Source organism: Astatotilapia calliptera, chromosome 6 (assembly GCF_900246225.1).
Source record: "Astatotilapia calliptera chromosome 6, fAstCal1.2, whole genome shotgun sequence".
Taxonomy (NCBI): domain Eukaryota; kingdom Metazoa; phylum Chordata; class Actinopteri; order Cichliformes; family Cichlidae; genus Astatotilapia; species Astatotilapia calliptera.
The window spans coordinates 35133281-35152391 of NC_039307.1; the positions used below are offsets into that span (position 1 = coordinate 35133281).

The 19111-nt window shown below is 39.5% G+C and overlaps 3 protein-coding genes across 3 annotated transcripts in view; 2 read left to right on the forward strand and 1 right to left on the reverse strand.

Moving 5' to 3' along the window:
* Positions 1 to 678: 678 nt before the first annotated feature.
* LOC113024662 (transcription factor IIIA-like) lies at positions 679 to 2349 on the reverse strand. The gene has a single exon (XM_026171911.1). It carries the CDS (start codon positions 2294 to 2296, stop codon positions 1079 to 1081), a length of 1218 nt encoding a protein of 405 aa, XP_026027696.1. The 5' UTR covers positions 2297 to 2349; the 3' UTR covers positions 679 to 1078.
* yju2b (YJU2 splicing factor homolog B) lies at positions 2288 to 7510 on the forward strand. Its single transcript, XM_026171913.1, has 10 exons — positions 2288 to 2355; positions 3052 to 3101; positions 3213 to 3266; positions 3357 to 3439; positions 3955 to 4010; positions 4111 to 4171; positions 4336 to 4478; positions 4736 to 4908; positions 6116 to 6254; positions 6383 to 7510. The coding sequence occupies exons 2-10, from the start codon at positions 3099 to 3101 to the stop codon at positions 6874 to 6876; spliced, it is 1206 nt and encodes a 401-aa protein (XP_026027698.1). The 5' UTR covers positions 2288 to 2355; positions 3052 to 3098; the 3' UTR covers positions 6877 to 7510.
* A 3023-nt stretch (positions 7511 to 10533) lies between these two features.
* Positions 10534 to 19111, forward strand: part of LOC113024664 (complement C3-like) — a 30602-nt gene continuing 22024 nt past the window's right edge. Inside the window, exons 1-15 of the mRNA XM_026171914.1 lie at positions 10534 to 10660; positions 10750 to 10767; positions 10886 to 10921; positions 12200 to 12238; positions 12548 to 12737; positions 13449 to 13614; positions 13867 to 13937; positions 14170 to 14261; positions 14657 to 14739; positions 14828 to 14915; positions 15824 to 15926; positions 17023 to 17137; positions 18015 to 18130; positions 18232 to 18375; positions 18538 to 18750. Coding sequence (XP_026027699.1) covers positions 10581 to 10660; positions 10750 to 10767; positions 10886 to 10921; positions 12200 to 12238; positions 12548 to 12737; positions 13449 to 13614; positions 13867 to 13937; positions 14170 to 14261; positions 14657 to 14739; positions 14828 to 14915; positions 15824 to 15926; positions 17023 to 17137; positions 18015 to 18130; positions 18232 to 18375; positions 18538 to 18750 — 1554 coding nt within the window. The 5' untranslated portion in view covers positions 10534 to 10580. The remainder of the gene's footprint in view (positions 10661 to 10749; positions 10768 to 10885; positions 10922 to 12199; positions 12239 to 12547; positions 12738 to 13448; positions 13615 to 13866; positions 13938 to 14169; positions 14262 to 14656; positions 14740 to 14827; positions 14916 to 15823; positions 15927 to 17022; positions 17138 to 18014; positions 18131 to 18231; positions 18376 to 18537; positions 18751 to 19111) is intronic.

Below are 19111 nucleotides of genomic sequence, written 5' to 3' on the forward strand. Positions count from 1 at the left end.
CTACATCAAAGAAGAAGGCACACAAATTATTTATGCAACTCCAAAAAATAGTCTGTGTCCACTATAACACAGATGAGAACAGCACAGGGATAAACCTGCAGGTCTGACAGCAGGTGTGTCACTCAGCGTTTACACTGCAATCTGCCTTTGGTGGCTTTAAGGCAGCAACTGTGACGTTCACTAGTAGAACTGACACACAAAACAAAACGACGACTACACTACACACTAACCACACAAGACAACACACTAAAAGAGACTCCAAACACGGTAAACGTCACAAATCTCTCAGGTTTCAAAACTCTTGCTCTCTCTCTCTCTCTCTCGCCGGTCACTCCTAAAACTTCCCCCTCTTCCCAAACAACCAGATGCCACATGTTGCCATATCATTTTTGATTGGTCAACACGGCACATTTTTCCACCACATCTGAAATTCAAGCACTTTTCAAACCTTGAAAAGACAACATTGAAATTCATTCATTTTCAAGGATTTCAAGCACCCGTACGAACCCTGAGTTCAAAGGATTTGAAGACTGTTTTATTATTAGTCTTAAGACTTGAATTACCAACAGATAAATGTCAACACCGAGCTCTGCATTTTAGTTGTACTGAACTCCTGGACAGGTTATATTATGACCCACTTATTTAAATGAACATATAAGAGCACTCAAGAAAAACAAATACATTCCACAGGTTTTATTGAAATACTGTCATTATGTAGTAACAAAACACCCATCACATTTTTTCAAGTTTTATACAGTAAAAAAAAAATATTTTCTTAAATACAAACACCAAACATAAATAACTGAATGGCTCTGGGGAAAAACAAAACAGTGTAATGTTTTTCTACAATGAAACACTGCAGCGGACATAACCCAGAGGACAGACAACCAGGATCACGTTCCACTTCTTCATTCTGAATTCCCTTTCAGAAAGACTGTAAATTATAATGAATCAACCAATGACCAGTGTTCAACACCAAGACTCCCAACAACCATGTCACAAATAATATATATTATAAATGCTCTGTTAAAAGTGCCTGCTGTCCACACAAAACTGGGGTGCTCCTCTTCATTTGACGCTACACTGATAATGGTGTAGCCAGGGTGTTTGTAAGTCCCTGCCTGTCCACAGCAGGGCTGCACAGCAAGGATGCGTCCTGTAGGAGAGACACCAGCTCAAAAGGGCCAGGCTGGTCAGCTTTCTCTTGTGAAGACTGTCTATGCGCTGCATGTTCGGGTTGCATTTTGTAGACCACTCTCTTTGTTTCACAGTAACCGCTTAACCTCGAAGCAAGAGATCTTTTGGCTCTTGGCTTCTTCAGCTTCTTCCTCTGTGGGTCGTGGACGACGCTGTGACGCTGGAGGCTCTGGTTCATGGCGAACGTCTTCCCACAGCCGGCATGGGTGCAGACGAAGGGTCGGTGCTCCTCGTGGAAGGAGCTGATGTGGCTCTGCAGGTTGAAGGCAGTGGTGAACGACCTGTCACAGGTATCCCTGGGACATTTGAGGACCACTCTCATTTCAGAGTGGATGTGCTGATGCTGCTGCAGAAACCAGGTGTCCCTGAACACTCGGCTACACTGCTCACACTTCAGGGTGACTCTATGCTGCTCCTTCCTGTGCTTCAGGTACTCGGTCCAGGTCTTCCCCGTGAAGACACAGCTCTCCTCTTTGCAGGGGTACCCTCTGTGGACCTTCTCGTGACGCTTCAGTTTGCTGGGGAAGCTGAATCGCATCTGGCAGCCTTCATAAGTGCACTGATAAGGGGGCAGCTGAGTGTGCTGCTCACACATGTGAGATTTGAGCTGTTTGTTCTTCTTGAACTCGAGGCCGCAGCCCTCAAACCTGCAGACGTATTTCCTCGGCTCCAGGCAGTGGATGCGGCCGATGTGTCGGGCCCGGTTTGCGTTGGTGGTGAAGGCCTCCGCGCAGCCGTCCACGGTGCACCGGAAAGGCTTCTCTCCGCTGTGACTGAGCTCGTGCCTCGCTAGGTGGTACTTACTACAGAACGCCTTACTGCAGCCGTCGCGCTCGCACGAGTACGGCTTCACCCCCGTGTGCTTACACAAGTGAGCGTCCAGTTTCCACTGTTTGTTGTAGGCAGCCGAGCAGCCGCTAAACGAACAGATATAACGTTTGTATGAGTCCACTTTCGCTTCCATTTCTGCGGCATTGACAGGCGAATTGTTTTTAGCTCGCTCAAAAACACGTTTTTTCTCCCGATACCGGCGCTTCCCAGAGGGCTTTTCGACGTGACGCCACTTCCGATGCCAGGAAATTACGTCTTCATTACCCATCAACCCTCTGATGTTGTTGTGCAGCAGCAGCAGTACAAACGGCAGTTCCAAGGTTGTTTGTGAGTATACCTTAGATTTTCGTCCACGAGTAATCACAGCTGTTGGATCTTTCAAATGTCACTGCAGTGATTTTTATTTATGGATGTTTTTGTGTTCACGTTCTTCTCATTCACGCTAGTAGCAGGCGCTAACATTAAGTAGCAAGCTAGCTTTGCTAAGGCTACGTAGCCTTCGGCCAGCTTGCGATAGCTCATCCTCTCCAGCAATTTGTCAAAATACCTTTTGATATAGTGTTTAATGTACACGACACTAGTGTAACAGAAATGCTTTCAGTGTTCACGTGCTCTTTAACAAACTAATTTCGACGTTTTGCGCTTCGAAGACAGTTGGTTTCTTTTGTTATACATCCGAATCAGAGCTTCATTTTGTCTTTAGCTGTTTGTTAAAAGATTACTGGGCTATTTGTTTCAACGTGCTTTCAGATGAAATCAGTTTCACCAGCTTTTGAAATATTAGGTAGCGAGGTGCGGTGTTTTATGCTGTCTGTGGTTTAGAAGATACTCGGGGAGTGAAACTATGATAACATATGCAAAGCTATGTGTTCCTTGCGAAATCAGTATGTTTCCTAACTTACAGGATACTTTTCAAATATTCTTAAAAATAATTAAGGAGGGCGCTTAAATTGCTACAATGAAAGGTACATTAACCTTACTGTTACAGTGTGGTGTCAATGACTGACCTTCTTTTTTTGTCAGGTGAAAAGGAGTGAGTTCACTCCTGGGGCAGCGTTCCAGTTGTCACAATGGTAAGCTTTAATTCAGCTGTTTCCAGGGATGCACACAATTGGAAATACTAGCTAAAGAATAATAGTTTGTATTCTTTATTAATAAAGTCTTCTGCATTGTTTTCTTGACAGGGTGAAAGAAAGGGAACAAACAAGTATTATCCTCCAGATTTTGATCCGGCCAAGGTATGTTAGATCACACAAACTTTATGGGTGTCAGTTGTTTTAATTTTACTTTTTTGCACGGCTTACATTTTTATCATTCGTTATCTTTAGCATGGATCCCTCAACGGCTACCATAAGACCCACGCCCTGCGTGAGAGAGCCCGGAAACTGTCCCAGGGCATCCTCATTATCAGGTTAGTGCACACTTGTAGAGTAGTAATGAACTGAGGCCGGAGATGGGAAATTATTACATTTTCAGTCTTGTATGAGTTACCGTCCACAAAAATATTTGTACATTCAAATGACAGACGCCACAGTATAGCTGTGGCTTCATGAATGATATTCTACCACCACCATCACCATATGATTAAAAATAAGAAAAATGATACATGTACGTGTATATGTGTATTATATAGTTATTAGAGTTTTGTGTGTTTTTGATTAGTATTCATTTTTGTTTGGCTTTTTCTCCAGCTTTAGCTTTTTTCTGTCTAGAATTGTATGGATTTAATTTTATTGTTTTATAATAACTTATTATCATTTTTGTGTTAAATTACAGAAAATAGCCAAATGGTGAATCTATTAAAATAAAGCGTTTCCTTTTAATGGCAGAAACATTGAACAGAACCTGGAGCTTTTGTATATAAGGGTTTTTCTTTAAAACTCACCCAAATTACATGTTTTAATGATCTATTTTGGTTCCATCAAGGTTTGAGATGCCTTACAACATCTGGTGTGATGGCTGCAAAAATCACATTGGCATGGGTAAGTTTGGAATGAATGAATGATAAGATTGTATCATTTTTTTTGAGGTACAATCAGTCCTGCTTTTCATTTCCACAACACTGATGTGTTGTTTGCACAGGGGTTCGGTACAACGCGGAGAAGAAGAAAGTGGGGAACTATTACACCACGCCAATTTACAGGTAAACGGGGGATCAGGTCAGCTGTTAAAAGAAAAAGCTTTTGCTGTTGTGCAAACTTTAAATCAGAACTATAAACGTGTGTGTTTGTATGCTGCACTTTACAGTATCACAGTAAAATTCATCTTGAAGCTGTCCTCGAATTAAAATCTTGTTTCCTTAACCAGATTTCGGATGAAGTGCCATCTCTGTGTGAACTACATTGAGATGCAGACAGACCCAGCCACTTGTGACTATGTCATAGTAAGCGGGGCTCGCAGGAAGGAGGAGCGCTGGGACATGGCTGAGAATGAACAGATTCTCACTACAGGTAACACAGTTGTGGCTTTTACAAACAAATAAATGGTTTGGTCAGTGCTCTTACCTGCACTGTGTGTAAATATTATGCACAAAATAATCATTTTTCTGTGTTGGACAGAATCATATAGACAGCACATATCACATCAAAAGACATCTCCACAAATGGTTGTTTGAATACTTGATGTAATCTGATGTCATTTTTACAAAAAAAGTGCTTGTTTGTTGCTACTCGATACAATGTAACTTTCCTTGTTCCTCTTTGGACAGAGCGGGCAGAGAAGGAGAAGCTGGAGACGGATGCCATGTACAAACTGGACCACGGTGGGAAAGACAAGGAGAAGCTAAAAAAGGCTCTGCCGTCTCTGTCAGAGATCCAGGACTATCAGGCCGGGAAGAAGGATGACTTCCAGCTCAACAGCACCCTCCGTAGGAAATTCAGAGTAAGATATTGACATCCTTTTGGCCATTGCAGTAATACTACTTTTCTCATTTGCTTAGACATTCAGAAGTAACATTTTCTAAATGTTTCACTCAGGCCTAAAATTAAGGTCGGTGGCTGGAATGACACCCTTTGCTTGCAGAAAACATTAAGACATTATAAAATAAAGTACACCATTGTAAATTATTATTATATTTTCACTCAGTCATTACACATTTCAAAAGAAAAATACAACACATGCCAGTAAAACTTTAATGTCTGCTGTGTTAATTTATAATGCATAGAATATAGCATGTTTCAAATGAAAAGCTAAATCTTGTTGCCCCCTACAGCGGCACTTTTCATATTTTCTTTTGTGTGTTTTCAAAAAAATCAAGCATTTTCTTCATTTATTTTAGTCACGTGTCTGTGAACTGATATTCACATTAAAGACCTAAACTACTGCTAGTGAAAATAAAATATGCATGTAACTGCATTTTCCTCAACACTCTCTGTAATAGTCTTTTACTCATCCTTTTACATACCTTTGTGTTATCACGGGCCTAGACGTCTGTCAGCGACCCCACCAGGCAGCCTCTGGACATCAGGACCAAAATGTTCGTTCTCTGGCTGGTTGCTGTGGGTTTCTGGCTGTCACTGTAAAGTTGTCCAGAAAGCGGGTGCTGTACAAACTTTAGTGCTCATAGTTTGTAGGATTGCCCACTGTCCCACAGAACTTTAAAATTGACAGTTTTCATTGTTAAAACAAAATTTGTGCCCCACTGCTGAAGCCAGCATGTTTCAAAGGACACAACTTTTACTGTAAAGGTAAACAAGCTTCATTTCCAGTTTGCATGACACTTTGGGGTGTTTTACTACTGCTAGTTGGCGAATGCTTATACATAAGTCTGCGCCTTTCCTATAAACCATGGCTGACTGTGGCAATCTGCTACTGACTGAAGTAATCACAGACAGGTTTTCAGTGCAACAGCTTACACTTGTTTGAAGTGTACGGTGTTGCACAGACCAACAGGAGTCAACCTATAGTACTCTCAGCTGGTCAGGGAATACACATTCCTGTATTTGGTGGTTGCCAGGCAGCTACTACCTAGTCTCTAGGCCTGTGTGACTGGATTTTGTTTTCAAATTTTCCTTCAAGCTCTGGATTTTAATGACAAAATTAAAAGTTTCATACAATGTCTTCCTTGTCGTGTTGCTTGGCTGTATAGGAAGAGAAGAAAGTTCTGGCTGATCAGGAGGAGAAGGATAATGCGGTGAGGATGAGAACCAACTTATCCATCCCACTGTTACCAGAGAAGGAGGAGGATAAGAAACTGGCAGCACTACTTACCTACCAGGCACCTGACTGTAAGCAACATATTTTGTCACAAGTATATAAATTTAAAGAGCGTATAGTGAATTATTTACCGTCTCATTTTGAAAATGTCTGAAATCCTTTACAATTTCTGCATCATTTTCTCCTCATTTCCGATTAGCATATGAGGACAAACAGCAGAGCAAAAGGAAGGAGATCGCCTCTCGTTCATGGTTTAACTCTGCGTCAACACCACCAGGTGGTGCTGCAGGCAACCTGCTCCATAAGCTTGGACTCCAAGGGAAAGAAATAGCTGTGGCCAAAGCCCTGGGTTCCTCACACAGTCCTTTAATCCGCAAACGGACATCACAGTCTGGAAACAAGACTGAACAGTGTGCCACCATCACCCGCAGAAAGTCACACCATGATGTCAGCACAAGCGATGGGGACATTTCATTGGCCACACCCACAGTGGAAACCCCATGTATAGTATCGGAACAAATGGTTCAGAATGAGACAAATGGTGATGGTTTCAAGGAAGTATATATCAGACCTACAGAGGAAGCAGACAAAAAACTGACAAATGGAAAGGTGGAGGACCGGAGTAAATGCTCAGGAGGAGTCACATCTCTGGTGGCAGACTACAGTGACTCGGATTCAGAGTCTGGACAGTGAGACTGAATGATAAATGGGACACTTTGTGTTTTCAGTGAAGAGTCACAAGAAAAATGGAGATAAAAACAAACTGTAGATATTTGTCACAGCTGCAGACGTCTAACATATGCTTCTTTTATCTGCTGAAGTAATAGTGCTGCATTCATCTTTAAGATCTGTGTGGCCTGCAGATTACAATGTCATGTGTGAATGTGTTGGAAAAAATGTTTAGAACTTGACCCAGCATATGGTATTTGGTTATCTAATCTACATCCCTCAGATTCCCAAACATGTGTCCCAGTAATAAAACAGCCAAAAAGCTTGTAAAATTAAATGTCAACTGCTTCATCTAGTATTGCTGCATTTTTGTTTAAATTTTAGTTCAGTATGTTGGCTCAAAGTGTTGAAATTATCCATCCACAGTAGAATAACTTGTACCAGATGCAAAGTTCATTTTTATCACAGGCCTGAGGGGTTTACTGCAAAGGAGCTTCAACACAGCCGGTCCTTTGACTTTGGCTGGCTTTACAAATCCCAGCTGAAGATAATCACAGTCACAAGTGTGGTTACCAGCCAGGTTTTCTGATTCAGACTTTGTGTGCACTCACACAAAAAGGGGCACAAAATGATCTCTATGAGCGCTGCCTACTCCAATCGTTGATGTTATCAGATGATGATGAAACAGGGATTACAAATGAATAAAGAATATAAGAAACAGAACACTGTTGCAATAACATAGGAAATGAATACTGCAGAAAATCATTGCTCTTAGGATTTAACCTGCAAAGTGGAAAGTAATTATTTGTAGATCATTATTTTATCGCTAATTCTCAGTATTGGAGTTTATTTTTAAAGTGACAGCTGCACATTGGCGCTCTGAAGCTTTAAAGTGGATACATTTCAACATTAAAGGTTAATGTAGGCGCTGTGGTGAAATCCCTGTAGTTTATTGCCAGATTGAAAAGCAATTAATTTTATTGATTTATCTTTGGTGATAAACACCCAGATCAGTTTGCTGCTCTAGTAGCTGCAATTACAGCAGTGTAAAAAAAAAAAAAAAACCTTAGCAGCAGATTCAAAGTATATGTCAATGAGGTGTGAGACCATATGTAGACTTGGGAGGTTGTTAAATACTTTCATGAAATAAAGAAACTAAAAAAAAGCTTGAGTAATTGTCAGCATATGCATGCCATGTCTGAAAGCGTTGGTGTATGAGTGAGCATGTGCCAACACCAAAAACCAAAATGCTTTGTTAACCAAGCAGCACCCATTAGGAAAAGAAAGGAGGCCCTGGCAGGCCTTCTTTATAGAGCGTCTTAGCCTGACCTGCTCATTTCCATAAAACAGTTCCTACAAACCTGGACAACTACAGGGAGTGCAGAATTATTAGGCAAGTTGTATTTTTGAGGAATAATTCTATTATTGAACAACAACCATGTTCTCAATGAACCCAAAAAACTCATTAATATCAAAGCTGAATGTTTTTGGAAGTAGTTTTTAGTTTTAGCTATTTTAGGGGGATATCTGTGTGTGCAGGTGACTATTACTGTGCATAATTATTAGGCAACTTAACAAAAAACAAATATATACCCATTTCAATTATTTATTTTTTACCAGTGAAACCAATATAACATCTCCACATTCACAAATATACATTTCTGACATTCAAAAACAAATCAGCGACCAATATAGCCACCTTTCTTTGCAAGGACACTCAAAAGCCTGCCATCCATGGATTCTGTCAGTGTTTTGATCTGTTCACCATCAACATTGCGTGCAGCAGCAACCACAGCCTCCCAGACACTGTTCAGAGAGGTGTACTGTTTTCCCTCCTTGTAAATCTCACATTTGATGATGGACCACAGGTTCTCAATGGGGTTCAGATCAGGTGAACAAGCAGGCCATGTCATTAGTTTTTCTTCTTTTATACCCTTTCTTGCCAGCCACGCTGTGGAGTACTTGGACGCGTGTGATGGAGCATTGTCCTGCATGAAAATCATGTTTTTCTTGAAGGATGCAGACTTCTTCCTGTACCACTGCTTGAAGAAGGTGTCTTCCAGAAACTGGCAGTAGGACTGGGAGTTGAGCTTGACTCCATCCTCAACCCGAAAAGGCCCCACAAGCTCATCTTTGATGATACCAGCCCAAACCAGTACTCCACCTCCACCTTGCTGGCGTCTGAGTCGGACTGGAGCTCTCTGCCCTTTACCAATCCAGCCACGGGCCCATCCATCTGACCCATCAAGACTCACTCTCATTTCATCAGTCCATAAAACCTTAGAAAAACCAGTCTTGAGATATTTCTTGGCCCAGTCTTGACGTTTCAGCTTGTGTGTCTTGTTCAGTGGTGGTCGTCTTTCAGCCTTTCTTACCTTGGCCATGTCTCTGAGTATTGCACACCTTGTGCTTTTGGGCACTCCAGTGATGTTGCAGCTCTGAAATATGGCCAAACTGGTGGCAAGTGGCATCTTGGCAGCTGCACGCTTGACTTTTCTCAGTTCATGGGCAGTTATTTTGCTCCTTTTTTTTTTCCACACGCTTCTTGCGACCCTGTTGACTATTTTGAATGAAACGCTTGATTGTTCGATGATCATGCTTCAGAAGCTTTGCAATTTTGAGACTGCTGCATCCCTCTGCAAGATATCTCACTATTTTTGACTTTTCTGAGCCTGTCAAGTCCTTCTTTTGACCCATTTTGCCAAAGGAAAGGATGTTGCCTAATAATTATGCACACCTGATATAGGGTGTTGATGTCATTAGACCACACCCCTTCTCATTACAGAGATGCACATCACCTAATATGCTTAATTGGTAGTAGGCTTTCGAGCCTATACAGCTTGGAGTAAGACAACATGCATGGAGAGGATGATGTGGACAAAATACTCATTTGCCTAATAATTCTGCACTCCCTGTATTGACATTATAAATAAACCTAACACATGTAACATATGCATTTTACAGATTTTTTATTCATAATCAATCTCACTGCCAAGCATGTTGATATATGCTCAAACCGCTTCCATCTCCAGACTCAGCTGTCTTGGATCCTAGCAGAGGAAGGAATACTGAAGAGGAACTAGTACAAAGCATATTAATGATACAGCTGTGACAAATGCCTGAGGGACACGGGACAAAGCATCTGCCATGACATTATCTTTGATATGCTGAATGTCCAAATTGTCAGACTGAAAGAAAGCCCACCAGATGAGCCTGTGATTTGGGTTCTTCATTGAGTTTAAACCTGATAGGAGTTGATATGTGACATCTGCATGCAGCTTAAATGGGTGATCCCAATGGGGCCAACATCTGAAACTGGGTCAGGTCCACCCACCAGTTGCTTGAAAAAAACAGACACAGATAACAAGAAAGCCAAGCCAGTGCTGTGTCAGTCACAAATAATACAACAACTTTACACATCTTCTTCATTACCACATGACTGCTGCGTGCACATTCAGTTGACAATGAAATGCACGGTTTGTGCTACTGCAACTTCCAGCTGAGCTTCATTCGTCATGTTAGTAAGTAAAATAAGTGAACTAAAAACAAAATGACCCTTTGCCCTGGTTAAGACCTCCCCATCATTCTTTGCCAAACAAGTCTATAGTTTGTTTTATTGATCAGCAGCTACATCCCTCCCCTTTCTATTGACTACAGTAGTTTTTGGGTCTCTCAAATTAGGTGACTGACTGGTAGCCATAGTCCACAGAAACTCCAAGACAATCGTTATGGTTCGACTGAAGCTACACAACATTTTATTCCTTGTACTTTTCTGCAACTCAAATGGACAATTTGACCATTCTAGGAGGTAAGAGGCTTTACTTACTCAGTACCTGCTGTGTGTTGGACATTACATCTTTGAGGTTTTGTATAATAATCGTGCTGTGATCTTTACAGGCATCCATGGAGGGACAGGTATGTATGTGTGTGCACAAACATGCTTACACAGGAGGTCTGTGAGCAAGAATCATATAGTACAGACAAGGTTAAGCCTCTGGTAGCTTCAGTTATTGTTTTTGAATCTCATCCCCAGATTTGTACCAATTGACCGATACTGGCATCTTCATGAGTAAGTAACCTTTGATGGATTCGGCCTAACAGAAAGCAAAATATGCATAAACTAAAAAAAGGAATAAGTTAAGAAATTAAGATTTGTTGATTCACTGTTTTTCTTTAACATGTATTTTAAAATATCAATTCATATTTATTACCCTCAATCTTTGGATATTTGCTCTCATTTCCTTATCAAACATATTCTCATCATGGTTTTGTGTGGCCTTTTCTGCTATAATGATTGAGAATTTCTTATGTCCCTTTTAAAAATATCATTAAGGCATGCTGTTTCTTATTCATTTGTTTTTTACATTTGTTATTGCAACTTGCATGTCATTATCCCCTCTCCGTTTTAATTGTAACCCTGTTAAGCCAGTCTGAAATAATTGCCAAAAATTTGCATTGTTTGAAAAGAGTTTATTGAACCTGGTGACATTTAAAGAAGAAGAAGAAATGAAATACTGTATATCAGTTTAAATTTGTATCATATTTGCTGCATGTGGCATATGTTTTGTGCAGTTTATTTATAACATGGTTTCTGCAGATGAGCACATGTGCTGACACACACACACACACACACACACACACACACACACACACACACACACACACACACACACACACACACACACACACACACACATCCCATACACAATTGTAACTGATTTGCAATATTACCAAGTACAGTTTTTCCTACTACAATGAATAGAATTTTATTCTATTTTGTAGAGCACTTTATTCTATTGTATAAAGTATTTTATTCTTGTTGTATAGTGTGTTATTCTATTTTTTCTTATCCTATTCTATTGTGCTTTTCTTAACTTTTACTGATCTTAAACTTGTACTTTCTGCCGTGACCAAACAATTTCCCACCTGTGGGACTAATAAAGGTTTATCTTATCTTATCTTATCTTATCTTATCTTATCTTATCTTATCTTATCTTATCTTATCTTATCTTATCTTATCTTATCTTATCTTATCTTATCTTATCTTATCTTATCTTATCTTATCTTATTTCTTAAAATGAATTTTGTACAATTCATTTTTAATTAGGTTTTTTATTTAAGAAAAAAATCCCGCTGCTGATGCAGACGTCTCAAAATCTCACAAAATCTCATGCAACAAATATGGTACTTGGTATTACATAAGTAAATGTTCCCACACTGAAGATGAATAGAAAAATGCAGTGTCATGAGCCGTACATTGTTATATGTGCAAAATATGTTTTATCCGAGTCTCAGTTAGCAGCACTATGTGATGACTGAAATTAATACGTTTCCTCTTCATTTGTAGGAAAGAAAAACCACAGAAAACAATTAATCCTTCACCAAGGTACAGATGCTCACCAAATGCCTTCTCTTAATACATCAGTCAAACCAAATTGTATATTATGTTTACCAAAGTGTGTTCTATCTTTATTTGTTTTTGTTTTTTTTTAATTTTATTACTCTGTTAGATATTCATATTTCATGCTTTGGCTTGTCGGTTCAAAATGAAATTGGTTTTTTGCTAGAATTGTTCACCAGAGTAACATAGGAGTGCTGAAATTGTATAACAGTGGTGCTGCAGTAGCCACAATAAAGACTGAACCACTGGTGACAGTAGTATTACTGAAATCCATGTTTTGTTGCTCTCCTCCAGGTTCGTTCTGCTGGCTCCAGATGTGCTGAGGACAGACAGCGATGAGAACATCTACTTACAGGCTGATAGTGTGTCTGACCCCATTGCTGTCTCCATCGTGATCCAGAACTTCAACGAGGCTGTCACGTTATTACAGGACTCAGTCACACTAAATCAGGCAAATGGATTCAGCACCCTCAAGCCTATACAGGTGACTCAGCAAGCTCATATTTAAGGTTACCCATTCAACTCAAACAGAGGATACGTGCACAAGTGTCATTTATCGGAAGCTACTAACCTACATCTGAAAAATGTGTGAACTATTTGTGATATGATGTTCACTAAATAGCCTCAAACAGTTACAAAAGGAGAAGTGCAAAATCTTAGATGTTGATTGTTTTTTCTTAAAATAAAAAGAAGTCATTCTCATTGTTGCATGCAGCCGCCTTCGCTCATATTTATTTATTGTTAGCTCATCCAGTCATAGCACCAGTGAGCTAATGCGATGGTAAGACGTTGCCCCTCCTAAAATTCCCAAGAATTTGTCCCCCTGAGAGTCAGTTTGTTGTGGAACGAGATTAATTTGTACAGCTTGTCTTGGATATGAATGTTTGTGAACTTCCTTGACTTCTCAGTTAATTTAGGTTCTCACTACCTTGTGCCGTACAGGCAACCAGTGCCAACATAACTGTCTTTCTGTACTTCACACATTGTAGTAACCTGTCAACTGTAATGGATCCTGAGCAAAATCATCTTTGACATTCTGGTTGACAGAATGTAATCCAAACTGTTTCAAATTGAAATAAATGCTAAAGTCAAAGTGAATGAAAGAAATTAGAAATAAAATACTGATAAAATTCACTGACTGAGAGCAGCTTTTGAGAGTAACTGTCTTCTATATCACAATCACATCTCATCGCAGCTTTCCTCTGATTTACTGAATCGCGAAGAAAAGAAGAAGAAATTGGTGAATTTGAAAGTGACCTTTGGAGGTTTCCACGTTGAGAAGAGGCTATTGATGGTAACCTTTCACTCTGGGTACATCTTTATCCAGACAGACAAACCCATCTACAACCCAGGAGATACCGGTGAGAACAGAGGATATTCATTAAAACTTCAAAGAAAACTTCAAAATAAAGATGCGAACAATTAAAACAACTATAACATGACTAGACGAGATAGTTTTCAGGTTGAATCTTAAATAGCGTATTTGTTAAGGACTATTTTGAGATGATAGTGATAGTGGTTGCTAAAACGTTTCCAGTAGCAAAGATCATAAATAATAATTTTGTTTGACTGATTTAAAAGAAATGTCCACTTTCTTTTCCTTTCGTCTCCAGTTCGACTTCGAGCCTTTGTGTCTTCTCCAACCTTTAGGGCCTTCAACAACTCCATCGAAATAGATATTGAGGTGAACAAACCATTGATTGCAAATATAAAAAATTTTTTTGTGAATGCTGAAATATAAAATGGTTGTGCCAAAAGATGTTAAAACCATCCATGTGACAGTACAAGAGGGATTGTCCTGTAGCTACATAACTTGGTAGCTTTTGTAGAAACTGGATTCTGGCAGTATTTTGGTGATAACCCTGTCATGTACTGAATGTATCAGCTCAAATGCTGACGTAGTTTCTGTGTTATAGAATCCAGATGGTGTGGTGGTTAAACAGGTCTCCAGGACCAGGGCTGTTGATGGGATCTTTTCAGAAACATTTCCACTCTCTGAATACGTCAAGTAAGTATCGACTCATTTGGTAACTATTTCGTTATATTACAAGCTGTGTGAAAGTTTAACACAGATGTTTGATAGATTCTTGGCTTCTAAGTCGTCTTATCAAATTTTTAGGAAGTCATCATTCCAGTATGATTTTATCTCATGCACATGGTTACTTTAGGCCACCACCTGCACCAGTTTAGATTTTAGAGTATCTTACAAATGCTGACTGGGTGGCACACAGAGTACCTGTTTGCTGCTTAATATGTGCAGCGAGTCAGCAAGACGAACAACATGGCAGAATGTTAGAATCTCAGTTAGGAAAGAGAAGAACAAAAGCAAAGACATTTTATTTGACCTTTACATTGTTGGGATGAACAGTGCGTTGGGTGTTGAGCAACATTTATGTCTTATAGTGAAGGAACATGGATTATTAAAGCAAGGTTTGACCACTGGGAGGAGAACACTTTCACCTCTCAGTTTCAGGTGAAGAAATATGGTAGGTGGAGTTATTATGCTAATCAAATGAATAATATCTTTCCCTGTGTTTTCTGAATGTCACATTCATTGTAATGTTTCTTTTTTAGTGCTTCCTGCCTTCAATGTTACCTTAACACCCAAGAAGACCTTCCTTAGCTTGGATGACAGTGAACTGGTAGTAGAAATCTCAGCCAGGTTTGTTTATTACACTTAAAAACACCAACAAACTCTCTTACTTGTGACATCCTTTGGTCATATTTAGTCTCTAACTAAATCCTAGCCTTTCAATGCTATTGAAACCTGTTTATTTGTCTGACTTGTTGAAGCCCCGTGTCCCCACTCGTTCCCTTCGGACAGCTGAGCAGTTGTTGCTTTCGGTCCCAAAGTCACGGCTGAAACTTAGAGGAGACCAAGCGTTGTCTGTCGCAGCGCCGATGCTTTGGAATAACCTTCCTCTCCATATTAGACAGGCTTCATCAGTTCCAGTTTTTAAGTCCTTATTAAAAACCTATTTTTATTCCCTGGCTTTTAACTCTGTGGATAACTGACATTTTTATTAATTTTATTGCTAAGTCTGGTTTCTGCTTTCTATTATTATATTTATATTTGTATTGTACAGCATTTTGGTCTTCCAGGTGTGTTTTAAAGTGCTATATAAATAAATGATGATGATAATGATGAAATGTTATTTCCATCACAATGAATTTTAGGTTATTTTATTTAATCTTGGGCTGAGTTGAGTATAAACTCTTCTAAACTCTTCCTTAGAAATGATGTCCTACCCTGCAAACAGACTCTAGAATTTAAAAATACAAATGTAATGACATTCTTAGCCATAAGAACATTCATGGTCATCATTTTCTGGACTTTGTATTTTCTCTGAAGCAGCACGTTGGGGCTTCAAAATACATATTTAAGGCTCATCTGCAATGCCTTAGTTTTTCTGACCCAGACGTTACGTCCATGTTTTTTACTGTCTGTCCAAGAGGTCATTAGAGCAACTGCATTTTCTGTGTTGGCTTCATTTGGCTTGGGAACTGTTAGATAGGTATTATAAACACACCATTGACTGGTGGATAACTGTTTTGAGGACTGTGTTTCAGGTACCTGTATGGAGAGCCAGTCCAGGGGACAGCTTATGTTGTGTTTGGAGTCAAGCTCAATAAAGAAATGATAAGATTACCTTCAGTGAAGCAGGTGTCAGATGTAAGTTTACTCTAAACGTTTACATTACTATGGCTGTAGATTTTGGCCTCTGTATTTCAGATCTATGTCAAAATTAATGTGCTTATTTGCTTCCTTTTACTTATCTATTATTTTTGTTTAGCTCTGGTGTTAAACAACCATACTGGGACAGTAAAAAAAAAAAAGGTGACAAAAAGAGACACTGTTAGCAGCTACTTCTGTTAATAACACTTAGGCCTTAGTCACACAGGCCTGCAGCATCATATCTGGCAACCACCTGTTGCAAGGATAACATATCTATGCTTTAATCAGGTGTGAGTGGTTGGTGGCATTCACTGTGAAATCAGTTGTTAAAGCCCCAGTAACATGGGCCTGGAGACCAGCCAGTGACCCCTGGGCCTGCTATTTGAAAAATCTCTGTGTGACTGCTTTGGTTGCTTGCAGGTCATGTGAAAGACAATAGCTCACCTGCAAAAACCTACTCACCTAGCAGTAGTGAAACTCTGAACAGAGTAATGCTAACTGGAAGACACAACTTCTGCTCTCAAGATAGCATTCTCTGTCTTTGGTTTGTGTTGCACTTTTACAAGTTTTACTACGACTCAGAAAGCAAATGGGAAGTATTTGCAGACAACTCAGTGGGGTCACATACTGGTCACTAGGGCTGGGTGACTCAGACCATACCGGCTTATTCCATAAACCGCAATGCTTAAGTCATTTTTATCTATATGCAAAATAGTTGCAAGTAGTTTTAAAAAGGAAGTTGATGAGAGCCATGGGACTCAAACATACGGTGTGAGTGCAGCTGGAGAACAAAAATAGTAATTTATAAGAACTTAAAAAAGTTCTTATAACCCCCCCCAAACAAACAAAGAAACCACCAAAGTCTTTGCTTCAACTAAATTTCAAATATTTCTTTGATGTATGAAGTTTGCGTACTCTGTGTACAGACAATAGCTTGCTGATGAAGCATCCTTGCCAAATGTCTTCATAAAGCATAGTGGCTGTAAAGAGGTGCTTGAGCCAAGAGTTTATATTAATAATTTTACATACTGGGTAGGCTAAATGGCCTTTATAGCTGCTAAATGTGTTGTCATGACTGTTTCTCTTCATGCAGCTTGATGGTGGAACTGTTACACTGAGCATGGAGGAGATCAAAAGTGCTTACCCCAACATTCGATCTTTGATCGGGAACTCTGTGTATGTCAAGGCCTCTGTGCTCACCAAGACAGGTAAACATGAAGTGTGAGCCAGAATTTCAGACAAACTAAAGAAAGTCAACATTTTGAACCACAAATAAATAAAACAATAAATAAAAAAAAAAAAAAAAAAATAAGCACATTTAAAATCATGCAAATCTAACACAACGATAAAATGTGCTGTAAATGAGCAGATTAAGTTCGTGTGCTTTCTAATGCAACTAACTCAGAATTTTGGACATGGTGTTAAGTTGGCTTTGTAACTGCTTTATCTACTCACATTAGTTGATGATCAGCTTGTCAACTTTGCCTTGCTCCTTTTCTGATAGCCTAGTAAGATCAAACTCTCCGGTGTGTTGTAATTAACCACTGCTCGCCAGGATCAATAATGTCTGCTGTGAAACTCCAAACTGACGCAACTTACGCTCTGAATTGTATCAACATGCCCTTTAGCATTCTGGATAAACCAAAGTAATCAAAACCTTTGACTCTCTTTAGTATCATATTATTTGGAAATGTAGGTCATGTTGCTGCTGCTGGGGGGAAACAGTTAAAATGCTGAAAAGCAAAATCCTGTTTATCTGCTGCAGTACTAACTAACAGCTCAAGCAACAATAACTGAAAATGGACATGAAATGGTTCACCTTTAGTGCACCTCCACACTGCACAGAACTCTTTTCTCCAAGAACCTTTTGATTCTGTGTTCCACCATGCATCTATCCTTTCTCTTTTACTAATTCTTATCAGGGGCGTAGGGGGGCTAGAACCAGCTATCATAGAGTGAGAGGTGGGGTACACCCTGGACATGTCACTAGTCTGATGCAGGCTAGATTCTCTGTTCACAACATTAATTACGTCAGTGGTTATTTATATATATATATTTTTTTGGATTGTTTGATGATCATTACAGGAAGTGATCTGGTTGAGGCCGAGAAGTCTGGCATTAAAATTGTGGAATCTCCCTACGTCTTATTGTTCCAAAACATACCAAAGTACTTCAAGCCAGGCCTGCCTTTTGACTTCACAGTAAGGGTCATTCTCTGCATTTTCATTCTATTTGAATTAATTATTAAAGTTCAAATAAATATTGTAGTGAGCATCTAAAAAGATAGAGCAATCTTTTCCAGATTCAGGTGAGCCACCATGATGGTTCCATGGCTCGTAACGTCCTGGTTAAGCTGAACTTGCTGGACACCCCATTATTCGTGCCCTCCGGAACCACCAGAGCTGCCATCAACATGCCCAAGAATGATCAACCACAAACCATCATTGTTAGTATGACTGTTCTACCTCACTGATTCTACCTGTGTGTGTGATCTATTTTTTTTTTTTTTAAGTCATGAAGGCTAATAAGTTAGTTACATTTCTAGCTACAGGTATTGGTCTTAGTTTAATACTTTTTTCTTTTCTACTTGTTTGTTCCTCTTTTGCAGGCTGAAACAGCACAGGATGGCTTGAGACCAGAGCAGCAGGCAAAGCAGCAGTTCACTGTTTATTCCTACAGCACCCATGACCATGAAAAGAACTACCTGCATGTCTCCACAGGAACTACCACAGTGTCTTTAGGAGAAAGACTGTCCGTGAAGCTCACAGTCAGTCCTGCAGATGAGTCGTTCAGAGGATTCATCAAATTTATCACCTACCTGGTGAGCTGACATGTTCTAATACACGTGAACATAAAAAAGAATGTGGGACAATCAGCTGTCCACAAAAATAAAAAATAAAACACACAGTCAAAGATAAAGCAAATACAAATATCTATCTATCTATCTATCTATCTATCTATCTATCTATCTATCTATCTATCTATCTATCTATCTATCTATCTATCTATCTATCTATCTATCTATCTATCTATCTATCTATCTATCTATCTATCTATCTATCTATCTATCTATCTATCTATCTATCTATCAAGAAAAAATATATCACTACAGCCGTCTTCTTCCGCTTTCAAGCATGAATGGCAAGGTCGTACTTTGATGAAGCCATTCCAAAACCTCTTTT

What these genes read in the sequence shown, in the direction of transcription:
- LOC113024662 (XM_026171911.1), bottom strand. Translation starts at nt 2,296, where the DNA reads ATGGGTAATGAAGACGTAATTTCCTGGCATCGGAAGTGGCGTCACGTC.
- yju2b (XM_026171913.1), top strand. An exon ending in TACACCACGCCAATTTACAG is followed by an intron (nt 4,172 to 4,335) that starts GTAAACGGGGGA and finishes TTCCTTAACCAG; the next exon opens with ATTTCGGATGAAGTGCCATC. An exon ending in TACCTACCAGGCACCTGACT is followed by an intron (nt 6,255 to 6,382) that starts GTAAGCAACATA and finishes ATTTCCGATTAG; the next exon opens with CATATGAGGACAAACAGCAG.